The sequence below is a fragment of the Brachypodium distachyon genome, chromosome 1 (genome assembly GCF_000005505.3).
Source record: "Brachypodium distachyon strain Bd21 chromosome 1, Brachypodium_distachyon_v3.0, whole genome shotgun sequence".
NCBI lineage: Eukaryota > Viridiplantae > Streptophyta > Magnoliopsida > Poales > Poaceae > Brachypodium > Brachypodium distachyon.
This window is the reverse complement of record NC_016131.3, coordinates 4,917,580-4,943,136: the sequence shown is the minus strand read 5'-3', so window position 1 is coordinate 4,943,136 and position 25,557 is coordinate 4,917,580. Positions and strand designations below refer to the sequence as shown.

General features: G+C 45.8%; 3 protein-coding genes and 1 pseudogene across 3 annotated transcripts; all 4 read left to right on the top strand.

Moving 5' to 3' along the window:
• Positions 1–3,586: 3,586 nt before the first annotated feature.
• On the top strand, positions 3,587–7,701 carry LOC100843908 (uncharacterized protein At1g01500). Its single transcript, XM_003558564.4, has 3 exons — positions 3,587–3,966; positions 4,259–5,022; positions 7,161–7,701. Exons 2-3 carry the CDS (start codon positions 4,351–4,353, stop codon positions 7,395–7,397), a joined length of 909 nt encoding a protein of 302 aa, XP_003558612.1. The 5' UTR covers positions 3,587–3,966; positions 4,259–4,350; the 3' UTR covers positions 7,398–7,701.
• A 910-nt stretch (positions 7,702–8,611) lies between these two features.
• Positions 8,612–12,644, top strand: LOC100835672. The gene is made up of 5 exons (XM_003559330.4): positions 8,612–9,146; positions 9,420–9,532; positions 9,634–11,514; positions 11,597–11,720; positions 11,826–12,644. Exons 1-5 carry the CDS (start codon positions 9,008–9,010, stop codon positions 12,458–12,460), a joined length of 2,892 nt encoding a protein of 963 aa, XP_003559378.1. The 5' UTR covers positions 8,612–9,007; the 3' UTR covers positions 12,461–12,644.
• A 393-nt stretch (positions 12,645–13,037) lies between these two features.
• Positions 13,038–13,388, top strand: LOC104581964 (cysteine proteinase inhibitor 8). Its single transcript, XM_010231173.1, has one exon. The coding sequence runs from the start codon at positions 13,038–13,040 to the stop codon at positions 13,386–13,388; it is 351 nt and encodes a 116-aa protein (XP_010229475.1).
• Positions 13,389–16,970: 3,582 nt separating this feature from the next.
• LOC104581859 lies at positions 16,971–24,046 on the top strand (annotated as a pseudogene).
• Positions 24,047–25,557: the final 1,511 nt, after the last annotated feature.

Sequence of the window (25,557 nt, the reverse complement as noted above, 5' to 3'; positions counted from 1 at the left end):
CAGAAAATAGATGGAGACGCTGCACTGCTCACCTACCGGGTAGAAGACCCGCTTATTACTTGTTACAGGGACAGAGCCTGATTAACAGCCAAGTAGCCAAGCCGGATCTTCTTGGATGGGACGTTGGATTTTCTGTCTTTTTGACGTGAGCTCCTGAGAGGTTCTGATTAATCGAGCTTAGCCTCGGTTATTTTATCGTCGATGGAGACCGTGAAAGAGATGGATCGAGATGAACGGCCACCGTGGATTTGGGTATGGGAGCCACGAGTGGGCGTGGTTGTTGCACTTGCGCCGTTGTGCGGATGCATCTCCCCGCGTGTGGCACCGTTTGATCCCATTGCAGCCCCGTTGCCGGCATCCATATCTGAAATGGATAAGGTATTGGTTTATAACTTGTACATTTTTTCCAGAGACTTTCTCAAAAGGGCGGGGCGTTCGCGTAATTCGTTTAGAAGAAAGAGTTGAGCCGTTTATAAAAAAACTGGGCCTAAAAACCATACAACTTTTACACTTTTTAAAAAGAGTACACTTAACTAGTTAAAAAATGAAAGCTAGAGAGTTAGAAGAACAATACGATGGCGTTAGCCTTCTTTCGTCGATAGAATAACTCTGATCTATAAGAAAGGAAAATGAAGAAAAAACATGTCTTTTTTTCTCTACACAAATGGAGATGGTCCAGAAGAAGACAAATTTTTCCGTTTTACTAGATACCATATTTTATTTACAAGTCTCTTCAATAAATTTCAAACACATTTTAGAGGCATGCATGTATTACTTGTTAGAGAGAATACTCAAAATAATCTACAATGTAATGCGTTTGTATTTCTCTAGATAAAGTGCATGATGAGAGAAGAGTGTCTTCTCAACCGCCAAACATGTTCTTTAGAGACAAATGAGAATTGCTTTCATTTTCACGATGTCTATTAGGCAATGGCATGCGTATCCAGAAGACACAAAAGCAGAGTTAGGCTAGACTTGTTGCCATTAGATCGAATAATAGAATACTACCTCGGTCTATTTTTATAAAGCATGCACGTGTTTGAGGATAATCAATTTAACTAGCAAAATATAAGTTATGTGACATAAAAAATATAATTCAAAAGTTCATTTGACTGCGAATCTAGTTATATAGTTTTTGTTATAATATCTTGTTAGTTAAATTGGTGATCCTGAAATATGTGCGTGTCTTATGAAAGGAGATGGAGGTAATGTTCTCCAATTCCACCAAATATTGCATGAATTTTGTATCTTTTTATTCACGTGATGTGACAAAAAGTTGTATTGCCCATATTACCGTATTTTGATTCGGAAACTGTAGTTTGATGATTGATTGAGATTATGTGGATCGCAGTTAGATTTATTCACGTGATTGAGATTGAGATGTACTATCTGATTTATGAACAAAGCTGCGCCCGAGAGTTGAAGTGAGGACCCCCGCGTCGCCCTCCTCTGGCGACACGAGGGAAACCCTAGCCGCCGGCCGGCCTAGGGGCTTCCTCCCTCCCTCACCCGCGCCGCCACCGCTCGAGAGGGTGCCGGCGAAGCCGCGCACGCCCGGGGAAGGCGACGGCGGGGCGTTTTCCTCTCTCGCGCGGGGTCGCTGCAAGTGGCGCGGCACGCGGCGATGTGCTGCTGGCGGCGAGGCGGCACGTGTTGCAGCGAGGCGCGGGGCTGCGGGTGTGACGGCCAGGCGCTGCGGCGCTCTGGCGGCGCGTGTCTTGGTGGCCTGCCGGGCCGGCTCCGGCGGCGGAGGCGCCAGATCCGGGGAGGGCGGCACCGGAACCGGTGCTGGGCTGGGCCCCGGCGACGTCATGCGTGGGGGGGGGGGGGGGTCATGCCTTTCGGCGGGGGCACCGCAGATTTGGGGCTTGTCGGGGCTGCGGCCCTTCAGGCGTGTCCCCCGATCTAGCGACGGTGGCGCGTGCTCCGGCGAGTTGGGCGGCGTGGTGCGGCGGGGCCGGTGGCGTGCGCGGCACGGCGTCAGCAGGAGCGGCGGCGGCCTCCCCACGGCAGAGGCGCCCCTGTGGTGGTGGCCGGGAACTTTGAGCCCACTCGGGGCCCATCTGGTTTCCGGGGCGGGCCTGCTGTTCTTGACGCTGCTCCAGGCGCGCGTGGATCCTGATGTGCTGGCGCCTGCACCGTGGTGGTGCCGGAGGCCGGCCAGGCAGCGGTGGGCTTGGTCCTCACCGTCCAGTCCCCGTCCCGATGGTGGTGAGATGGTGCGCAGCCTCCTACTCCTCCAACGACGTGGATCTTGTTTCTCTACGGCGACGAGGCCAAAAGGCGGCTCCTTGTTGCGTGATTCGCGTCGGGGCTGACGGCAGGGTCGAGAGAAATCCCTGCGTGAAGCTGACGACGGCGACGCCCGCGGGCGCCGTCACCTCCTTGGAGGCGTCGTCATGGCGCTGCCCGTTCTTCCTCGCCTCGAGCACCGGGGAAACCCTTTATCCGCTCTTCGGATTAGGCGGCGGCGGCACATCCATGTTGTTCCCCTCTTAGGGGCGTCGTCTAGGTGGTTCGTGGAGTCCTTGGTGCGACAGTTGGAGTCGGTCGGCCACCGCTCGGAGTTGGGGCTTTCGGGGCGCTATGTATGCCGTCGTTGAAGCTTCTTCTGGGTCGACGCCTCCTTTGGTTAGGTTCGGTCCCGCCGTTCTCTCGCCGACTCTTAGGCGTTTATGGGCGGGCGGTGCGTTGGCTTGTGCCTTCCCGGAGTTGGAGTTGGTCTCGGGAAGTTTCCCTCTTTGGTTGTGACGCGGTTTTGAAGCTCAGTGTATCGCCCCCTCGCCATTCTTGTCGGGAGACGATACAAGGCAAGTCTTTATCGTTGTTGTTGTGTGGTGTGTTGTAATTCGTGTGGCGTTGTGTTTGTATCGTGTAGCCTTTTGACGTTGTACGGCCGTCTTGGCCTCTTGGCCACTCCGTGATGTTGTAACTGGCTTTCTGGCCACCTCCTTCTTTAATCGATGATGCGTCCGCTGGGTCGCATTCTTGAAAAAAAGATTCAGGTCTCTAAAAATGCTTCTTTTTGGGCAACAGTTGGTAAAATCCAACTTTAAAATTCCACGGACCAACATCCAAAAAAAGCTCAATAGTACTCTCTCACATCCGTGGCAAAGTGTATGACATATTTTGATTAGTTAAGATAGGGATGCAGAGGGAGTATATTTGTTGATTAAACGCTTTGTCTTAACCAATCTGAACATGTCCTACAAAAAGAATGTCACATTAATGGAGCCAAAATTGACATATCCTTGTCATATATTTATACACACAAATTAGAAATTGTATGATTTTATTTAAAATGAGAATATTGAACCCCAAAAATATATAGTCTAAAATAAATGTAATATTAGCCTGTTTTCTTTCTAATCCTGACCTAAAATTTATAGGCCCTGTTTGGTTGGGTTTAAAACTGTTTTCTGACTTTTGCCTTATAAGCCACAAAAATATCAAATTAGGTGCTTTCGGTTTTGGCTTTGGCTTTTGATATTTAACTTGATACTGTTAGACGATGGTAAACAAAAAGTCAAAATCAAAATCAACTATTTTGATGAGCCTTATAAACCAAAAGTCAAAAGGCAGGTTACTCTCCAACGTCCCGTAGCGCGCACTACCTTCCGTTCCTCTTCTCCTTCCTCTCCAATTCCGACCCAAGGCGGCTCGAAAATATCTCCGTTCCCCTCCGCCTGGGCAGCGCTGGCCGCTGGGCACTACCTTCCGTTCCCCTCCACCAAGCTCGCTGGGCGGCAGACCGCCGTAGAGCCCGACGTCTCTATTCCCGTCATCAAGTAGCGGCGGCGCAACGGCTGGCAGGGCGTGCAACGGCGCCCCCAACCCCGTCGCTCGTCTTCCTCTTCGAGCGAGCGCCGCCACCCCTCCCTCCCTCCCCATCGCGCTGCCGAGCAGCACCCCAGCCCCCTCGCTCCGTCGCTCGTCTTCCTCCTCATGCGACCGCCTCCACCGCAGGTATCTATCTCCCCTTCGATTCTCTCGCTCCCGACCGTTTCTCCTCCCGTCACCCCACGAACAGATCCCGCCCTTTAGCTCCCCGTTCATCTCCTTAATCTTCGCCAATTCGTAATTGAGGCAAAAATCAAGGTGCCCTACCGGGTCCTTGTATGCGATTTGGGGAACGGGATAGGGAAGCTATTGGAGAGCTTTTCTTCATTGTTTTTTTACCAAAACCCCTAAATATAACTACGGAGAGTTGTTTGGGGCATCTCTTGGATTTCCTCTAACCAAATTTTTTCTCTTGCAGATAGTGGAACTGGGACTATTATGGTGGTGTAGTTTGCCTGTTTTCGCATACTGAGTCAGCGCGATAAAGATCTATTCATTTGATTGTATAAGATGGGCGATGGGATGGCTTTTGAGGCTGCTAGGAAGATCATCATGCACCCGCTTTACGCGTCAAGGTCTTCACCTTGGCTTGACTTGAAGGTGTTCTATGTAAGGGTCAGCAATTGCGTGGTGGACGAGTCTGCACCGGAGCGTCTCACGCTCAACCACATCCCGCTATCTCCTGATACAGTTATCGAGGTCAATGGACGGCGGAGCAGCATGCACACTGAGTTCATCTCGTCGTCCCTCAGAAGGGATAGGATCGACACGAAGACAGAGGAAGCTACGTATGTGAGCACAGATAGTATAAGGATGACAGGGAGCGTGCGGTTTCAGGTGTTTGATAAGAATGATCTCTTGCTCACTGGAGACCTAGAGTTATGCAATGCCAATGGAGTGGTTGGGGAATCGAAGAACAGCAGCAGGAACTGGAATATAAAGTGCCAATCATCAGCATCTTCTAGTGGTTTCTTGAAGGGGAAGATGTCCACAGGCCCGGATTCTGTACACCCTGTGGTCGAGGTTTATGTTGCTGGCACTTTCAGTGGCACACCTATTATATTAACAAAGACTATCCAGTTTATATCACGGAGGAAATCCCAAATGAAACTAAAGCTGGATTCCATCCCAGAGAATGAAGCAACTGAACAGAAAGAAAACTTACATAGAGACTCTCTAAAGGTACTTCACTACTTATCCTCATAGTGGCCATTATCAGAAGTTCCTATTCCACGTTTGATCTCATATTTGTCCCTTTACCCGAACATTGTATATCATCTGTTCTTAAAACATAACTGGGGAACAGTGCTGGACTATTTTGGCTTTAAGCGTTATTTTCCAGCACAGTGATTAGTGATGCAGGTGTATTCGCTTATAAATAAATGACAATGGAAATGCATTTTCTCTGGATAAATTTCTTATCTGGCCCATCCAGCCATATTCAAACTGCATAATGTAAATAAATAAATTCCGGCGAGTATGCACAGTAGTTTCAACTTCACGAACATATATAAGCTCCTAATAAGTTACCTATGTATGTATGTGTTCTTATTTGGTACCTCTAAACTAGTACTGACGTATTTGTACCGATTTCTCATGTTGATGTTACTAGATGATGCCCCGCACGTTGTTGCGGAAATTTTTAGTTAACATAAAGAGTATTCAAAATTGAAAACATATAATAAAATGGTACATTCTTCACTTAGTGGGAATAGCTTGATGCAAGTAACATGCATGCATGTGCAAAAGTATGCGTTTTGCACTAAATAGGTGTGAACAAATTAATATGTGATGATGTGGCATGCTTGCATGTTTAGAGAAAATCAAGTAGTGGGTTGCTTCTACTTAGATATAGAAGATTACACATGCAACCCAGTGTATACATAGCTTGCATGATACTTATTGCAGCATGTTGTGCAAGTACTATTTTAGCCTTTTTATTTCTGAATATTGTTGCTTTCTTGCTTCTTAGTTACTCTTTTACGAGGATGGCTAGGAGATAATACAAGACCTGATAACAATCTATAGTTCACCTATCTCATGATAAAACCTTTTATTTTGGTGCATGCGCGATACGTGAACATTTACTGGTGTACATACCCGTAGAATAAAATAAATGATTTGCAGATACTGAACATTGACATATTTAAACACTAACAACAGAACTATCAAGCCAATAGACATATGGCTGTTGGAACTTAAGGTGGCTGACTGATAGACCTAAGGGCATATTCCCTGTGAGAATTTCATGTGCACAAATCTAGTAGTTAAGGTCTTCCAAGATGGAACCTCGTTTGCAGCTATACAGAGATGATGCTGTTCTCTCTTTCAAGTTAAAATCACTGTACATATCTAACCTATGGATACTGGATGGATGTGGATGGTATAAGTGTGGTACCTCTTTGCAGTAGTTGTATATTCATTGATGTACCATTTTGTACATCAGTTTTCATTTTTTTTTTCAGTTTCCTTGGTTATCCTACAAGCCAAATTGACCCCATTAATTCTACATATAGCATGAGGTTCATATTTTGATTGCAAAGATCATCCTAGCACGAGTACCTCTGAATCTGTAACTTCTAGGCGCACTTTGGCATTGTCAGATTATTGATTTGAGGACATTGCTGTTACAAAGTACATGTGCCAATTGCCAAATGCTTGAGTTCTTAACTAATTGGTGATTTGTACAGCTGGCAAAATCTAAGAATTTAGCAAGACAACTAGTAAGACTGTAATGATGAAAATCAGACTGTCAGTGTTCTCAGTGGGGAAATTTCACTGGTCGACTGGGATCGATGCCCAGACTTCTTATGCTTATGTGGCAGTTCTCCTGATGCTGTCATAGAAGTCATTGTTGGGGTTTATGGTTAACTCTTTACTGTTGATTACAAAAAAACTCTTTGACTGTGAATTACTGTAAAAAAAAAAGAACTCTTGACTGTTGATTTATGCCCACCCTTTATTTTGTCTTGTGCACTAGCATCAAGTCTCGCCCACTTGTTATTTTTGTAAGGGCAACGCAGAACTTATTTGTCTCTCTGCACACTTGTTTAGTACTTGGATATTCAGTTATTTATTGCTACCTGTTGAACACCAAGTCCAAATTTGACGGGACCTTTTTGGATTTATGTATCATCGACATGTGGTGAAGCAGATCAGTTGTATGTGCTGGTGGCATGCACGAATAGCTTCGATTGTGTTTTTATTATGTCTATGTTTTACAATCTTGTGAAAAACTTGCAACCAATTCATGTTCTAATTGAGTTCTTATTATGCAGATATTTGACAGTATTCTTTCCTTTCCTATCTTGCATTTTCAGGTATCAGAATTCCAGGATCCCAAATCTGATACAGATGTGGATGTTGACTATAACAGCTTGTACTCGAGACATGACTTTTTAGAGGGCGAGGATGGTGAGCTTTCATGGTTTAATGCTGGTGTGCGAGTTGGAGTCGGGATTGGCCTTGGCATATGTGTGGGCGTCGGATTGGGCGTTGGCCTACTGGTTCGGACATACCAAAGCACCAGCAGGAACTTCAGGCGGCGACTGCCCTGATGACCGAACCTCTCGGGTGTAGTTGTGTATTTATCTTGTCTCTGTAGGGAAAACTAACTGTCCGTCTTCCTTGTCCATGCTAGTGATAGCTGAGTGAGGCCTTTTGTTCTTCCCTTCTGGAGTCACTCTGGGTATCTGATGCTTTCTTGTGTGCATTGCCAATCTTTTTGCCCCCCTGAGGTGTAAATGCAGTCTGTATATAGTATAGTAAAAATAAGAGCGAAGTCACTTGATGTTACTGTGATCATAAGGTGGTTCTTTCTGGATTCTGGAATTAAATGTGTTGGCGAAGGAACTTAAGTGACCGACAGGTGCAGTGCGTGGTTTGAGGGCGATGTTAGACCTAAGAATTGTTGCAACTCCTGACTTCTTGTGCAGAGAGAACTAGGTTAGGTGGCCAGTTACCTGTGCCGTATGGTTACTTGAGCTTTTCCTATCTTCGCATCACTTTTAGGTTTCTCTTGTCCATTATGCACCCTATTTTTATTTTTTCAAAATGACATCTAGAACTAAATCTCCAGTTCATTATACATCCTGGAAGTGTGAAACCCACAATTTCTTGTTGTATTGTAACCACTGTTATCAATGCTTATATCCTAATCTGTGCATAAAGTCTGTAGATGAATGATATTTAAAGTGGTCACTGTAGGCCCTTAATACCCAAGATGGTATCGTATAACCGATTTTGATCACCCTAATATAAAACCAACTTTGCAAGACCAGAAGCCCAAACACACATAACCCAGCTTTGTACAGCCGAAACGTGAGCATCTTCCCAAGCCTTTTGCAGTACTGAAAATGTTTGTTTACTTAAAAGCAAGATCTCAATCAATCACCCCATCTTTTAGCCGCTGCTAAATAAACACATATTTTCAAAAAAAAAGAACCACTCCTTCCGACCGGTATTACTTGTAGAAATATTACATATATCTAGAAACTTTTTAAACATAGATACATCCATATTTGGACAAATTTGAGACAAATAATATGGGTCGGAGGAGTATATTATGTTTTGGAAAAATAAATAAATCATAACCCATACTTACAGCCACAGTGTCACAACCAAAAATCCCTTGCTTTACACACCCAAATTGGCATTGGACACGCCATCATAGTCAAAAGGAGACGATGAACCACCCCCACTACCACCTAATCAAAAGCCACAAGCCTCACAGATGAGATGATTATTCCAAATGCATGCAAAACACTCTTGTCTCTTCTTTTTCCCCCCCGCTGGATACTACTTAGTGAACTGGAAGATGCAAACAAACAAGACATGCCACACAGGGCACAGGGTATGATACCGTTCATGCAATACGGACATGTAACTTCCAAGGCAATCTTTCTCTCAACCGAAAGCCATCCACCGGAGCTGCAGATTGACACCGTCGCTCGCTCTCCCCAGACGAGACACCCCACCTCTCTCCTTTGCAGGTCTCATTGAAGAGAGGGGAAAAGAAAACGAGAGGCCTGGGCACGCACCAACTTGAGGAAAAGAACACTGCACTGCACTGTGTTTTCTTTTCTTTCTGCTAGGCAGCGAACTTGCCCGGACCGGTGGTTTCATGGTGCAGAATAGGGGGCGTTTTGTGGAGAGGTGAGGAGGATCCATGGCCATGGTGCCTGATCTTGGCTCCGACTTTGCGCAGAGGCTCCTGGTGGACCTCCGGCGACGCCGGGAGAGACTCGGCTTCGAGTCGTCATCGTCGTCGCAGCAGCAGCAGCAGCAGCAGCGAACGCCTCCTCGGGGTATGTTGCGTTGTTCCCCCAGAGTTTGAGTTCTGTTGTTGGTGTTTTGCTCTTGCACTTGCAATTTGTGTTCTTGCTTTTGAATGCTCCTATGTTCTGTGATGATATATTGGTACTTAACGTATATATTCTGGTTGAAAAATGTTGATTTGTTGATGTACTCTAAGGTAATCTGGTCTAAAAGGCATAGTAGGTTCCATATGTTTAGACGCAGGTTCGATCCTGATGATTATGCTGCATGACAGTAAGTGAACGAGTGCTTGTGTATTACAGATGCTTGTTCAAATTCTCAGAGACCACTTCGAAATCAGAAGCCACAGCAAAGAGCTCCTGCTCCTGGAGCAAGGAGACCACCAGAATCAACAACGACGACACAGAGACCATCAGTAAGCAAAACTTCCAAACCAATCGTGATTCGATTACACCTGCGCTCTCAAAAGCTTCGAAACCTCTCATCACAACACTAACTTCCTCTGAGCACTTGCAGCACCAGCAGCAAGGCAGCAGCGGCAACGCCATTGCCATGGCCGGCAAGCCGCGGCGCCGCCGCGCCGACATCGTCGCCGCCGACGCGCACGCCATTGTGCCATTCCAAGGAGGAGGCGGGGGCGGCGCTAAGCCGAAGCCCTCAGTCGACGTGCAGATGGCGGCGCTGGCCCTGGCTCTCAGCAGCAACGGCGGTGGCGGGAAGCTGCGGCGCGTCGAGCTCGTGGCCCGCAACGGCTCCGTCTTCTTCCGAGATCCGGACATGGCGGCCGCGATCGGGGTGCGGGAGCTGAACGAGATGCTCATGGCGTACTCGAACTCTTCGGGCGGGAGGAGGAGGAGCTCCGCGGCCATGAACCTGGAGGAGTCCCTGAGCATGCTCGTCATGCTCCAGGACGCCTCGGGCTACGCCATAGAGTTAAGATCAGGGACTGCGAGGAGCGGCGGCAGCGGCAAGGTGCTGCTGCTCAAGGGCAAGGAGAACCGGAAGAGCTCGCTTTCGCCGTCGAGCTCCGCGAGGATCGTGGAGATCGTCGACGAAGATTCAGATGCAGAGCAAGCCAAGGATAGGAAGACATCAACGCAGATCGTTGCTTATAACAGTTCTCAAGGCTATCAGAGTCCAACTCCAAACAGTAGCTCGGCCATGGCATCTAGTGCTGCTGGCTCAAGCAATTCCAAGATCAACGGTGCTTCTGAAGGTGAAAAGGATGGTTCGAAAGTGAGGATGCCCAGTGTGATCGCCAAGCTGATGGGGCTGGACAATCTTCCTTCGTCGTCGGCGGCGCCGGCAAAGGCGGTGCCGGAGCGCAAGGGGACGGAGAAGTTTGTGAGGCCTGAAGCGCTGCCAAGGAAGGAGACCAGAGCGAATTCGATGGACCGAAAGTTGCCGATACGGATTGTAGCTTCAGAGAAGGCGTCATCCAAAGGGCAGCACAAGATTTTGCTGGCAGGGGATTGGAAGACTGGCGTGACAAACTATGGAGAATTTGAATTTGCTAATGCACTGTCAAACAGTCCATCACATCCTGCACATGGGGGTAATAAGCAAGTGAGGCAAACCATGGGGCAAGTGTTGAGAAAGATGGTAGGAACAGAGCAAGGAGATGATGATGAGAGAATTACTCATGAGGATAAGGCATTTGCAGAAGAAATCAAGGTTCAGATTCCCGTCAACATTGGAAGCCGCAGCGATGCGGGTAAGAAGACGGACTTTCTCAAGAGATTCAGGAAGAGTTCAGAAAGTAGACCAGCCATGGAAGACAAGCACATTACTGAAGAGAAGAGCGCAGGAGCTGGCAAGAAGCAAGACACGATCATCAAACGGTTGCTGGGAAGAGACAGCGAGACAAAATCAAGGAGGGCGAGAGAGAAGATTAACAAGGAAAACCTTGCCGTTACAGAAACCAATGCTGCAGGAAAGAATGGCAGGACAGATCAGATGAAAAGGCAAGCACAGAACAAACACACGGACAGAAAAATCACGAGGAAGAAAGCGCAGAGTTGTCGCAAAACGCAGACCGAAACACCCGCTCAGAACCTAGAAGATAAGAAACCAGTGATGTCAGAAGCACCACATATGAGAAAGAAGCTCGAGTATACTATAATCACAGAACAGGAGAATGGCGAACATACAGAAGTAAATGATACTGTCAGTTTTAGCAAACCATCAGACAGCACGCATGGCGATGTCGTCGGTTTTTCGGAACAATTGGCAATAGCAGTGACACGCAGCATCACAACTGAAGCAGCTTCCTTAGACCAAGCTTTACAGGATATAACTGAAGAAACCAATGATCCTACAACCATTGATGTTGATGTTATACAGGAAAGTGAGGACTCAAAATTCTTGGACCAGACTACAACTGTTGAGATGATGAATGTAAGTCTGCCAAACTAGTCACCGCTCTCCGTGCACGCATTATATTGTTTTAATGAACCGTATATTTTGGTGTAAAATGCAGGATGGAAGAATTGACCACAGAGATAGTGAAACTACACAGATACCTGAAACATTTGCTGAGGAAGAGCAACATCAGCAGCAGCAACAACAACAACAAATGATAGTGAAAGATCAACTAACTGATGGTACGCAAATTCTTGGTATACTGTAGCAGTAAACTGAAGAAACTGACACTTTTTTTCCTTTCCAAAAGCTATTGAATCGACAACCCTATGGCACCTTAATTGCAGGTCCGGATCATACCACGAAGTCCACCGATCCGACAGTTCTGCAGGATCACAAGACACATGTGGTTTCATGCGATTCATTCACAGAGAGCCAGCTACTGCTAATGCAATTGCTGCTAAAAGATCGGTACTTGCTCGAAACCGCGAAATCGATCATCAAAGTTGACGCCCCCGTCGATCTCGCCGTCAACGCCGGTGCCCGGAACTGGTCAGACAAATGCAACGGCCTCCTCTCCGACGTAACCCAGGAAGTGACCAGAAGGAAGGCCAAGCGAACGGAGGCCATGGAAGGAGTCGCCGGGAGCCGGAAGCTACGGTATCTGGACGATCTCGTCAGAGAACTGGACGGCGACATCGAGAGCCTGGACACGTGCAGGAGACCTCATCGGCCGCGGGACGAAGATGGCACGGCTGAGATTTTGGGGATTGTGCTTGAGAGGGACATTGAGAACAATCACCCGGACGCCGACTCGACGTGGGATTACGGTTGGGACTTTCGCGTGTCGGGGCTGCCGGTCGAGAAGAATGAGGTCGTCAGGGATCTGGAGAAGAACATACTTGGTGGGATTATCACTGATGTGGTCAGGGATCTCGTCGGAGTATCGGTGCGCCATGGGTGTTGTCCGTGTGTTGATTGAGTGAATGAATAGTTGAGAGTTTTTTTTTTCTTTTTTCTTGAGGGCGCGCCCGAGTACAATCCAATTATAAAATGCACACTAAGGAACTTTCCAACTGATTTTGCTTGAGTAAAAAGCTAGCCTCCAAAAAAGATGTTGGACTAAGAGGCAGGCGATGCTGAATAAAGATACGGAGTATAAGTAATGTTGGCACGACATGCAGAAAATGCTAAATGTTGGTAAAAAGATGTAAATGTTTGCATAACAATCAAGCAATGCTAAATATAGGCAGCAACAAATATGTCGGCATAACTGTATGCTCAATGTACCTAATTACATGTACTTTATGCCTTGCTATAAAGTTCCAGAATAATTTCTTTTAATTAGTAATACTATTATGGTCATATATAATGTGCATTTCATTAGTTCATACTAAATCATACAATGCACATATGTACCAAATTCATCTCTGACTGCCTATATATTTAGACGTCCATGTTGATACCTGCAACCTGCTCCATCATAACAGTCAGCAACAACACCTTTGATTGATTCATCTTAGAGCTGCAAAACTACATCCATCGAAACCACCGGCAACATGAGGACCTCCAGCTGCCTCCTCCTCCTTGCTGTTGTCACCATCATCGCCGTGGTTTATCCCGTTACCACGTCTGCTCAACAGCCTTGGCACCCGATCGACGGAGAGGACATCGACAGACCGTTCTACCAGATCCTCGGTGGGTGGGCGGTGATGGAGCACGTCAAGCAGGCACACGACGGGCTCAAGTTCAGCAAGGTGTTTAGCGGCGAGAAGCAGGATTTGTCGACGAGTGTGAAGTATCACTTTGTCATCATCGCATCGGATAGAGGTGGCAAGACCGATAGGTACGACGCGGAGTTGATCGAAGGCAACCCACGCAGGCTCATCTCCTTCGCCCCAGCAAACTAAAGCTCGATACCACTCTGGCTGTATATTTTGAATGTAATAAACTAGGCCCGATCGAGGATGGCAGTTATGTCCTTTCAATTTAAATAAATAATACGAAAAAATTTGAACTTCGAAATAAGCATTTGGTCTACACTTGAGTTTCAAAATGCAGAAAATTTGTGCTCAGACATTGAACTGCTTGACAAGTACAGTACAGTACTAGGGATGATTTTCAGGAGTTGTGTTGAGGTTAGGCTAGTTTCTGCCTTTCTGGATCCGTAACACACTTTTTAACGGCGACCGCCCGGTATCCTGATCATGACCGATAAATTTGTTTTAGAAACATCTAGCTTTATTGATTCAATAAACAAAGTACAAGTGATCGAAATTGAACGAAAACCAACGACAAAAAACCCTAATGAAACTAAAAGTTACATTAAGATTTTTTGAAGTAAACAACTCTTGATCCGTCATCCGTATCTTGAAAACTCTCCACGTCTACGTTGATGAAGTTGCAGAAGACCAAACCTGAACAAGTTGGACTAACCTTATAGGTTTTGAATAGTCGCATGAGTCGCTCACCGCAACCGATGAGAACCTAATATCGTTGAACACACTTTGGCCGGGGACACACCCCTTGCAAGGCAGGTTGTCGAACTGCCGATTTATCGCCGAACCAACTAGAAAGAAGACCAAAATAACGAAAAAACAAACCGCGAGATCCACTAGCCCCATGGAGTAGTCGTGTTGACTACGCCAGGAAGAGGATGGAGCCGGAAGACTATTATTCCATACGCCGTTGTCTGGTCCACCAAGACGCCATCGCGAGGACATAAAACCTCCCAAAGATGTTAAACATATTGCAGCCACATGTTGATCTATGGTTCCACTCGCCACCCGATGCCTAATCGACGGTCGGTGACAAGAGAAAGAAGAAAAACGCTGATCCAATGCTCCTGGCGGTTAGGGTTCGCCTAGCTCCCGGCGGCTAGTGCTCAACCAACGACCGATAACTAACACAGGCCGCCTAGAGCGCTCTAGGGATTCATCAACAGCCATGTCAACCGAACGTGAATCCTCCGGTGCTCCTTGCCCAGACTCGGCCCCCGCCGGCCGCCCGTCGAAGAAACGGCTCCACGCATCATCCGATGAGACGTCGTCGCCACTTCTCCTCCCGGTGGACCCTCCTGCTGGAGATCGCCTTGCGCGTCGACGCCGGGACCGTCGTCCGCTGCGCCGCCACCGGCAAGAACTTCCGCGCGCCATCCTCGAGCAGGGCTTCCGCCGCCGCCGCCGCGCCGCGGCAGGATTCGACCCCAGCTCCCTCCGCGGCATCTCGTACAGGCTCGTGGACAGGGACCAAGACATCTGCCGGCCCCGCATCTTGCGCCTGCTCCAGAGTACCCCACCACCGTCGTCACAATCCGGGGCCCAAATCAGGCGTTCCAGAAGCAACCAGCCTCTGCCTGGAGCCCGTGGCCTGGCGCGACGGCCTCGCCATCCTCCGCCACAGCCGCTGCGCCCAACGCGGGGCGCTTACGGCCTGCAACCGCATCACGGGACACGAGGCGTCCCTTCAAGATCCCGCGGCGCTGGCCGTGCGCGATTACTACTCCCACGCCCTGCTCACCGTCGACGCCCTAGGCGGTAACTTCCAGCTGCTCGTGGCGGACAAGGAACTGCGGTTCCAGATCTACTCGTCCCGGCACGGCAAGTGGAGCGCCGTCGTGCGCGCGCAGCGGCAGCCGCCCACTCCCAGCAGCACCATCTGCACCACCCGCCGTCCTACCAGCGTCGTCACGACCTCTCCAAACAGCCCGTGGTCATCCCCAACGGACCACGCGGAAACACCGCCAGCGTCCACTGGCTGTGCGATTGCCGTGGCACGGACGACGCCGAGCGGATGCACATCGTGGCCGAGGTAAATCTGCCCTCGTTGCTGCAGGCCATGAAACCGTATCAAATTGTTTGTACCACTAGCTAGCTGCTCCATGCGTAGTTGCGTACAGCGTACGCAATGTTATGGTTCTCTTGTTGTCCTTTTTTAAGGTCAAACAGCCGGCTTTATTAACTTGCTAACACTTTTTTACAATCAGTTCTCAGACCGTGAAAAAGAAAATTAGAAGCAGTATCTGCCCAATCTACAGAAATGCCATTCAAAGCCCCAAACCTAACACACTCGTGAGCTGTCGAATTTGCCTCATGCTTAACAAAAGAAATCTAAAAACTAGTAAAACGCTGACTCAACTCCTCAATCTGCTTCTCTCTCATAGAAGCACAAGTTCAGCACAGTCCGTTTCAGTGATGACCAATGCAAAACCTTTCTCCCTGGCAAAATCGCACACGTCTTGTAGGGCCAAAACCTCGATGATCAGAGGATCAATACACCACCACGGATCACCATACAGCCGCCGCCGCCGTGCAACAGGAGGATTCGACCCCAACTCCCTCGTTGGCATCTCGTACAGGCTCGTGGATAGGGCTGAAAACATCTGCCGGCCCCACATCGTGCGCCTACTACAGAGTACCCCACCACCATCCGGCACCCCCATAAGCCGTTCCACAGCCGTTGTTAGCTGTCGAAGGCCCAGGTGATATCGATGTGGACGGCGTTGGCGTCGGGGGATCCAGACCAGAATCAGAACGGGTGGAGCCGAAGGGTGGCGGTGGATAGGCAGGAGTGGGGCGTGCACAAAACTGCTTCTGCGTGCTTACTCCTGTGCGGACCACGACTTTGCGAGAGAAGGCTGTGAGCACAGGGCCTGGACGAAAAGATCGAAGTTCGACAATCTTATTGAACGCTCGCTAACTCGGTTCGTTAAGAGCTCGGTTCGTTAACTAAAGAACCAAATAGGGCTTTTTTTTCCAGATCGTTAAGCTTAACGATCTTAAAGAGCGACCTCGGCGAGCGCTCGTTAATCTCGTTAGCGAGCTCGTCTCGTACATCACTCGTGAGTGGCTATTGGAACTTATTTTGATGTTCGAGTTGTGTTGTTATTTCTCTTTTTTCATGTTATTTCCAATCTTTATAGGGTTGTTCAGCTTTTGATATATTTGTTTGTTGCCAAAATTTATCCCAAGCAAATAGGTAATGCCGCCATCTGTTTATCTTAATGAGTTTTTAACGAGCTTAACGAGCGCTCGCGAGCTCTTAACGAACTGAGCTAAACAATGGTCTCAGATTGTTAACGATAACAATCTTAATGATCCGAGATCTTAACGAACCGAGCTGCACAGCATCGTGTGCAAACTAGGAATAAATATTTAGGCCCATTAGACTCACGAAAGCAAGCTGCACAGCATCGTGTCGTGTGCAAACTAAGAATAATATTCAGGCCCATTAGACTTATGTTGGCCCAGTTTAGTTGCTCTGAGCAGGTAACAGTTCTCAGGCCCATACCAGTTATCGACGGACGGTACTTCAATCAAAACATGGCACCTTCCTCTAAAAAATTTAATCAAAACATGGCACCTCTTGGACTGCATGCTTTTCGTCTGTTGTCAACAGCTGTAGTTGACCACGTAGGGTTTTGTATACTTGTGTAGTTGACCACCGCTGCTAGAATAGACTCCAATAGCGTATTCCATTTGAGCTGTCGTTTACCATTCTGACCTGTCGCTAGAATAGAGGACGACTCCCTTCGTCGCTGTTCACGGGCGCTGGCGCCCACCTTCTACAGCCTTCTTCCTTCCTTCCCGGCCTTCGTCCTCCATCTTATCAAACCATCCTGGCCGGTCTGATCCATCCAAGGGAATGACCGCCCCGGGGAGCGACAACCGCAGCAAGGACGTGGAGGTGGAGGCCTTCCTGGCGTCGTGCGCCGCGTCGGCCGACGCCGCGTACGGCGCCGCCCAGGCCGTCCTCGAGCGCCTCCAGGACCCTGCCTCCCGCGCCGCGGCCCGGCGCCTACTTGCCGACGTCCGCCGCCGCTTCGCCGGCAACCCCGCCGCGGGGGAAGAGCGCTTCCACGCCGTCCACTTCCGCGACGTCGTCGTCGAACCCTACCTCCGAGGTCGCGCCCCTACACTCTCCCTGTAAACCTATCTCCTCTGGCCGATTCGGCGATCTGGCCGTCGATACTTCGCGGCTTGCTAAGAAATTCAGAGTCTCGTCTTGATCCGCTTTTACTGTTGTTTTAATTGGCCTGCGAAGAAGTGGAGAGTGCGTTTTGTTTTTGGAACTGAAGTGAGTAGACATGATTTCAGAAGAGAAAACCATAACGACAAAAATAACATGTGTGCTCTGAGCTGGGTGGCTCTGAGCCACCATCTCGAAGGGAATAGGGAAGGATTAGATACGTTATTAAAAAATAAGGGCACATCTATGTGTGCCTTATATATACGGCAACGATTTTGTTTGTTATCACTTCAAATCGGTCTGTTGGAATCATGTAAGCATATGGGTGATTGTGCCGGAGTGTGAACCATGCGGTCGCCTCGTAATGCTGCTGACTACTGTAAGTGTTAGGTCTCCCTGGAACTCAAGGATACATGTGTTTTTTATAATTGTGCAGAGATTTGATTCCCATACTGCTTACCCAGGGAACACTTTGTATCGCTTGTTGAATAATTCATATATAGTCTGTTTTGGAGTTTTGTTTATATAAAATGGGAAATGATGGCATTCTTGATCTCATTGACATAGTTTACTTGATGACATTCAGCTTTTAGGCTTTACTTCAGAACTCACTACTGTTTAGAAATACTCCTGCATATGCAGCTTTTAGAAAAAGCCAAGGCCAGCCAACATTTTATTTTTGACTAGGTAAAATTCAGTTTGAGCCAGAGTTAATGTGAGCGAGAAAGTAAACCAAAACCAGGTTCTAGGTTTTTGTTGTGATATACATTAGGGATAGTAAGCTGCTTACATTCAAAGATATGGTCAACATGACTACCTTGTTCTCTAGTGGAAGTTCGGTAACCAGAAATGATAAAGCAAAATTCAAAAATTGATAAAAAAAATAATATTCAGATTAATTTTCATGGCCTCTAGGCGTCATTATTCATTTCTCCTGTGTAAGCTACAGATTTTGGGGAAAATGTTGTCTGCTTTTCTTCTTCTAATTTCATCTTTGGCATCGCCGTATCCGTGCACCATAGTTTGGCAGAACATTCCTGCCCGACGTATGATCATAAAAATGAATGCGTAACAGACGAGCGTGGAAAACTTATTGCCGTAACAACTAAACTAGGCATAATCTAGATACTTTGTTGGGAATTGTTGTCATCCCCCCCTTCCCCCCCCCCCCCCCCCCCACCCCCCCGCTCTAATTTATCAACAGCTTGTAGGTTTTGAGCAAAGAAAGAAGCTAACAATCATGGAGATACCTAGCATTTTCATTCCTGAAGATTGGTCATTCGATTTCTACAAGGGCCTCAATCGACATCCAGATTCTAGTTTCAAGGATACGAAAGTTGCAGAGCTTGGGTGTGGCAATGGTTGGATATCTGTCGCGCTTGCAGAAAAGTGGTCCCCTTTTGAAGGTTGTTTTCTATTGTTCTATTGATATTTTATCTTATCATCATTATTAAGTATGAGCCGCTGCAGTTTAGTTTCATGATATGTCAATTTTCAGAGTTTAGGTAAATCGCCAATGGTCAAACTTGCTTGGTACATCTTGATAAAACAATATCACTGAGCATATTTCTTCCAGTTTTGAGCAAGGCACTACAAACATTATTCCAGCCATACTGAGCAATCTGTCCTTTGAAAGGGGAAATAGGAAAATAACATGCTACTCCCTCCGACCGGTATTACTTCTCTCAAATTTGCCCAAATATGGATGTATCTATGTGTAAAAAGCGTCTAGATACATGTAATATTTCGACAAGTAATTCCAGCCGGAGGGAGTATTAGTTTTTTTATCTGCACATGTCAGTGACTTTAATGAGTCCACAATGAGTTCAATGTTACCTAATAGTCCAGCTACTTTTTCTGACAGAATTCAAGCTAATCGTTTGTTTCTTTGAAGGTCTAAGGTCTGGACATTAACCCAAGGGCTATCACGATTGCATGGATAAATGTATACTTGAATGCACTAGACGACAATGGTCTCCCAGTCTATGACAGAGAGGGAAAAACATTGCTTGATAGAGTTGAATTCCATGAATCTGATCTTCTTTCTTACTGTAGAGAGAACAAGATAGAACTTGATCACATTGTTGGATGCATACCACAGGTACGATCAGTTGTTGCTATATTTGGTGAAAGGAAATTATGGTCAACCTTAACTGAAGGAAAATGCTTACTTTCAAAATCTTCTTTCAGATTCTTAACCCTAATCCAAAGGCAATGTCAGAGATTCTAACTGAAAGCTCAAGCGAGGAGTTTTTGTACTCCTTGGGCAACTACCGTGCTCTTCAGGTAAGTTGAGAGACGTCTTTTTCATGTTCATCACGTGAGGAAAATATATTGACATGTATTTAACTTAAGATATCCAGTTTACCTTGTAGGGGCATGTGTTTCTAGCCGTTATACAATGAAAAGCTTCTTCTTTAAACTAGATATGACCTGTACTGACAATTTGGTTCCACCAGTATAGTACTCAAGGCGGATTTTCACCACCCCAGTGGCTGTCCACCCGATGTTCAAAATGTTACTATTTAACATAATTTTTTTTGTTAATTCACTGTTGATTGCTTTAAACACAGAAAAGTTGATCAGTTGCGAAGTATTTGATAATCTTTATGACATGATGTACACAAAGTTTTAGTCAAGGCAATAATTTTTATGGATGGCGATGGCTGATTATTTTCTATTCCATTTTCCTTTTGTTCATTTGTTATGTTTTTGACTTATTGCATGTCTTGCTGCATCCAGGGCTTTTTTGAGGACCAATTTGGCTTAGCTCTGATTGCTCGGGCAGTTGAGAAGGTATAGCTGTCATAAAACCTATGGGTACCATGATATTCAGCATGGGAGGCCGACCAGGTCAAGCTATCTGCGAACGCCTATTTCTACGCCGTGGATTACGGATCAGAAAGCTTGGCAAACGAAAATTATGCAGGTTGCACCGCTGTGATGGACCCTATGTTTGTTAATCAAGAAATTGCTTCCTGGTTTGATGAACAATTAGGGCCTTGAATTTTCATAGGGCAGCTTATATTGTTATATTACAACGGCGTTTTTGTTTGGCAGCATTACCAACTAAGTTGAGTCGTTTGCAGGATGCCAACTCTGATATTTCAGCTTTAGTTGAGGTTGAGAAAAATAGTCCACATCTCTTTAAATTCTTCATGGATCTTGTCGGGGATCAGCCTGTCTCCGCATGCACAGCATGGGCATACATAAAATCTGGTGTCCGAGTTTCACATTCTTTGTCTGGGTATAGTTGTCAACTTCGACAGCCCAGTCAGGTTCCTTCTGTTCTCTTCATATTTATAAAATGAATAATACACGACAAAATAATACTAATTCAGACAATTTTTAGGTGAAGAAATTATTTGAGGTTCTTAAAGATGGGTTCCACGAAGTCAGCAGCTCCCTCGACTTGTCATTTAATGATGATTCTGTTGCTGATGAAAAAATCCCCTTCTTAGCATACCTCGCTCTTTATTTGAAAGAGAAAAATCTAATTCTTATGTGCCTCCAGCTGGATGTTTAAACTTCCGGAATCTTGTTGCTGAATTTATGACGAGCTACCACCACATCCTATTAACTTCTGATGTAAGGCTTGGAGTGCTATTGCCTTTACCATTATGTTTGCTTATACCTGAAATCCATAAGATCAACTTATTCGCTGCTTCTATCTTACGCTTCATCTGATGTTCTTTTCTGGTGCACCAGAATATTATTGTATTCCCTTCCGTGGCTGTGGCGATAGAAAATATTCTTCTATTGTTCTCACCGGCGCTTGCAATTGTTGGTGAACATCTGACCAGACACTTGCCGAAGCAATGGTTGACATCTTCAGTAATTGAGGTACTCTCTCATGCAACAATTCTTCTTTGAGCAAAGACTGGTCTGTACTACTTTATATTTTGTGCAAAATATCATTTGTGGGAACAATGGAAAAGACATGTCTGTTCTATACAGAAAAATGATGGTACAAGAATGTTGCTGCTGTTTCTTTTTAAATTTCAGGGTAGTGCAGGTTGTAATTGCCATGCTGAAGACACAGTCGCTGTAATTGAAGCACCATGCCAATCAGATTTGCTGATTGAGTTGATCAGGAAACTGAAGCCTCAGGTGGTTGTCCACCTGGGGTTTCCCCCCTTTCCATTACTTAAAACGGAAATACACAAGTTCACAACAGACATTGAGGAGCAGAAAGTACTTCGAACTACACCTATGTCTGGGCCTCAGGTGGTTGTCACTGGCATAGCTCTGTTTGAGGCTATAACTAGTGCCGTTTTTGTGAACTTACTAAGTACAACGAAAGATGTTGGTTCACGGCTGTTCCTAGATATTTCAGAGCATCTGGATTTGTCTAACCCGCCAAGCTCTAATGGTGTGTTGAAGTATCTTGCTAAAAGCACCCTACCTTCGCATGCAGCTATACCGTGTGGTCTAAAGAATCAGGTGCCTATAAATTTACCACATCAATTAATCTTCATCGTGGAATGATGGCATGTGTGATTTTGTTATGATGTGTTAACATCCTATTCTCTCTCGCCCTTCCCTACATGAGGGATTTCAGTGATGGTTGATCTAGTACATCGTTAGATGATTATAGATTATACAAAAAATGATCGTATGTTAGTGGTTCTTTTCCCATGGAGGGGACTTATATACCATGTTATACCAATCATCCTGGAACTTTATTTGAACTTATGTACATACTTACGCCTAGTTTAGAAACACTGTCTAAATATTTCAATTCGCACGTGCTCCGTCTTGTGTTGGATTAGAATTTTACAGGTCTATTCTGATCTGGAAGTTGCTTTTGCCATTTCTGAGGACACGGCTGTCAATAAGGCATTGTCACAAACCATTGAGCTATTGGAAGGGCATACTTCTGTGATCAGCCAGAAGTATTATGGCTGTCTTTTCCATGAGCTGCTGGTGTCTCAAATTGGCGACTGGCATGCACAACAGGAGGTAAAAAGGGCTTCCATTCTCGTTCCTTGCTCTGTTTTCATTTTTGGTTTGTTGCTTTTAATTGTTTCCTTCCTCTGTTTTCAGAGACAAGCTGAACAAGTGATACCTCAGAATTTGATAGGATTTTCTAATTCAGCTATGTCTACCCTAGAAGAAACTGAATTTTTCGTTCCCGATTCCAAGGAATCTGGTATAATTCACATGGATCTAGACCGTGGTTTGCTGCCATTACCTTCTACAGTAAAGGCCTCCATTTTCGAAAGTTTTGTTGGGCAGAACATCACAGATTCTGAAACTAATGTTGGCTCCATCATTGAAAAGCGGATGGAATCTATATATGGATTCCCGGGACCAGGACCATGTTGTTCTGACAAAATACCTGGCTGCAGTAAGGAAATTATATTTGGGAGCACCTGTCTTGCCCTCTTCAGCAAGCTTGTTCTTTGTTGTATGCAAGAACCTGGCACCTTCTTTTTCCCCTTGGGCACCAATGGGCACTATGTCTCGGCAGCAAAGTTTATGAATGCTAACACCTTAACTATTCCAACAAATTCAGGTTCAGGATTCAAGATTAAACCAGAGGATCTAGAAGCAGCTCTAGCTGATGTACGTGGGAAGAAAGTAACTAGGCCGTGGGTGTATATTTCTGGCCCTACAATTAATCCTTCTGGTTTGCTGTGTAGTAATAACGAGATAAAAGATCTGCTTTCTATTTGTGTTCATTATGGAGCTAGGGTTGTGTTGGATACCTCCTTCTCTGGTCTGGAGTTCCAAATAGATTACTGGAGTTGGTGGGATTTGAAAGGATTTTCTTATAATATTGACTTAGAAATACCACTGACAGTTTTCATGCTTGGAGATCTGTCCCTTGAGCTGACCATGGCTGGGTTTGACCTTGGGTTTCTTATTTTCAATAACCCGTCATTGGTTAAACATAGTTTCAAAAGCTTGAGTCGGCCACATAGCACATTGAAGTATACTTTGAGAAAATTGTTGGATCTTGAGGTCCATTGGGATGGGAATTTCCGTGATGTCATCTTGCAGCAAAAGGAGACATTGAAGAATCGTGCCAACCATTTGGCAAAGGTTAGATTTTTTTTTTTGGACTTTTCTCACACATTTTGTTTTCCCTTCCAAATCTTCTTAGTTCATAGAGAAAGATTGCCGGAACCTTAGCATAAAATTAGCAGTGTATCTAAAGTTTAATTGGATCCGTGCTATCACATGAAAAACAACAAGATTGCATCCCGGTAGAAATACTAGTCCAGATTGTGAGGACTTTGAATTTGAGCACCATGGAGTTTGCGAGGCATGTTTGACATGCTATTGTTTTCTTTCTTTTCCTACAATGAGCAGACACTTGTGAGCTGTGGCTGGGATGTCAAGGTGGTATCTCGATGCTGGCGAAACCGACTGCCTACATCGGGAAAATCATTCAAGACGGACGGTTTCGAAGGCGAGCTCAATGGCTGCAACATCAGGGAAGCCATTCTTAGATCCACTGGACTGTGTATAAGCAGTAGCAAATGGACCAGGATACCCGACTACTGCCGGTTCAGCTTTGCTCTAGAGAGCAACGATTCAAAGAGTTTGTTCTGATTTTTAATGAGCTGATTAGTAACAATTAGCTAAAATGCAATTTCCTGGGTGGGTGGGTGGGGGGGGGGGGGGGGCTTGCCCCCAGCGCCCCCCCCTTGATCCATCCCTGGTTGAGCAGAACACTGTCGTCGTTGTTACATAAAGCATGATAATACAAATTAAATGAAGTTTACAGATCCACATATGATAAAATTATTTTAATATGCATAGCTAAAATAGCCAGATGATGAAATTAGTATATAGTAGTATTTTTTTAATGACAAGTGTATCTTCAAAAACAAAATATCTTGCCACCTCCACCCACTTTCTTCTCATTTGGTCTGCACTTATTCTCATGTCTCATTGTCTTCTTCTCAATCATGTATCTCACTCTCTTCCCCCTCTCCTGATAGTCCTCACTCGCCGTTCGCGGCGTCGCACGCGAAACCTTGTTCTCCCTTTGGTGTCGGCTGCACCGCCGCAGCCTCTTCGTTCTCCATCCTCCCATCGCTCCAGTGCAGTGGCCTGCCACGAGTTTCCTCACTCTCACGCACCTCCCTCCTCTCTCAAGCTCTAGTGCTACCGCCGGTCATCGTTGCAGCCTTCTCGTTCCTCTTTCCCCCTCTTTACAGTAACTGCATCCCCCCGAGCTCATGCAGCTCCGCCGCCTCGCCGCGTCTGCCCCGCTGCTGCTGCTCTGCCGCAGTGGTGGCTCCTGCTTCATCGCCATGCATGCCCGCCCACAGGCTGCCCTGCGCCCACTGCACTTCCTCTTCCCCAATTTCTCTATCAAGGTATTTTTCTTTCTTTCCCCAACATGGAGTACCAAACTACTTGCACCAAATCTAGTTTTGTTTAGATCCAAGTACATTTGTTGTTAATCCAAATTTAATAAAAGTATATGATAATCTCTTAGAACAAAATTTTTGTTTACCTTTTGACATTCACTTATATTAATTAAAAATCATCCCGACTAATTATCATCCAATAATTTCCATGTCAGTATGTATTAACCTCTCACAACAATTTTTTTACATGGATTTCTGTAAAAAAAAAAGCATTTTTTTACATGAACAGGGAACTCCTCCCCACGAAAATCAAATTTTAATGACCAAAATCCAAGACTGCAAAACCTTTTCAGGCACTCATGTTATGCACAATAATTATCTATGCACCAAAATCTGCACTCCTCCTCACTGCATCCAAGACTGCAAATGTTGTACTCCCTCCGTCCAACAAAGAATGTCTCAATTTTGACCAAATTTAAATGCATCTATACACTAAGTCATGTCTACATACATTTAAATTTTGACCAACCTGAGACATCTTTTATTGAACGGATGAAGTACCCAACTTTTGCATGCACTAATAAATCATCATTCAAATTATGTACCAAATTTTCACATTCTAATAAGAAAAGGTCCAATACAAAAGTTCAAAACATAAAGCAAATTTGTATACATCCAAAAGTCTGGAACCCATAGAAAAAAGATGCTGATTTCCAAGCATGCAGTCGAACTATCATTAGATGCTAATTTTCAATCACAGCATGCACAATGTAATCATTTGGTG

Bases quoted from the DNA above. Each gene is read 5' to 3' on its own strand.
- LOC100843908 (XM_003558564.4), top strand. From the start codon at position 4,351: ATGGGCGATGGGATGGCTTTTGAGGCTGCTAGGAAGATCATCATGCAC. The intron at 5,023-7,160 runs GTACTTCACTAC...TTGCATTTTCAG, and splicing joins TACATAGAGACTCTCTAAAG to GTATCAGAATTCCAGGATCC.
- LOC100835672 (XM_003559330.4), top strand. From the start codon at position 9,008: ATGGCCATGGTGCCTGATCTTGGCTCCGACTTTGCGCAGAGGCTCCTG. The intron at 9,147-9,419 runs GTATGTTGCGTT...TGTGTATTACAG, and splicing joins GCAGCGAACGCCTCCTCGGG to ATGCTTGTTCAAATTCTCAG. The intron at 9,533-9,633 runs GTAAGCAAAACT...GAGCACTTGCAG, and splicing joins CGACGACACAGAGACCATCA to CACCAGCAGCAAGGCAGCAG.
- LOC104581964 (XM_010231173.1), top strand. From the start codon at position 13,038: ATGAGGACCTCCAGCTGCCTCCTCCTCCTTGCTGTTGTCACCATCATC.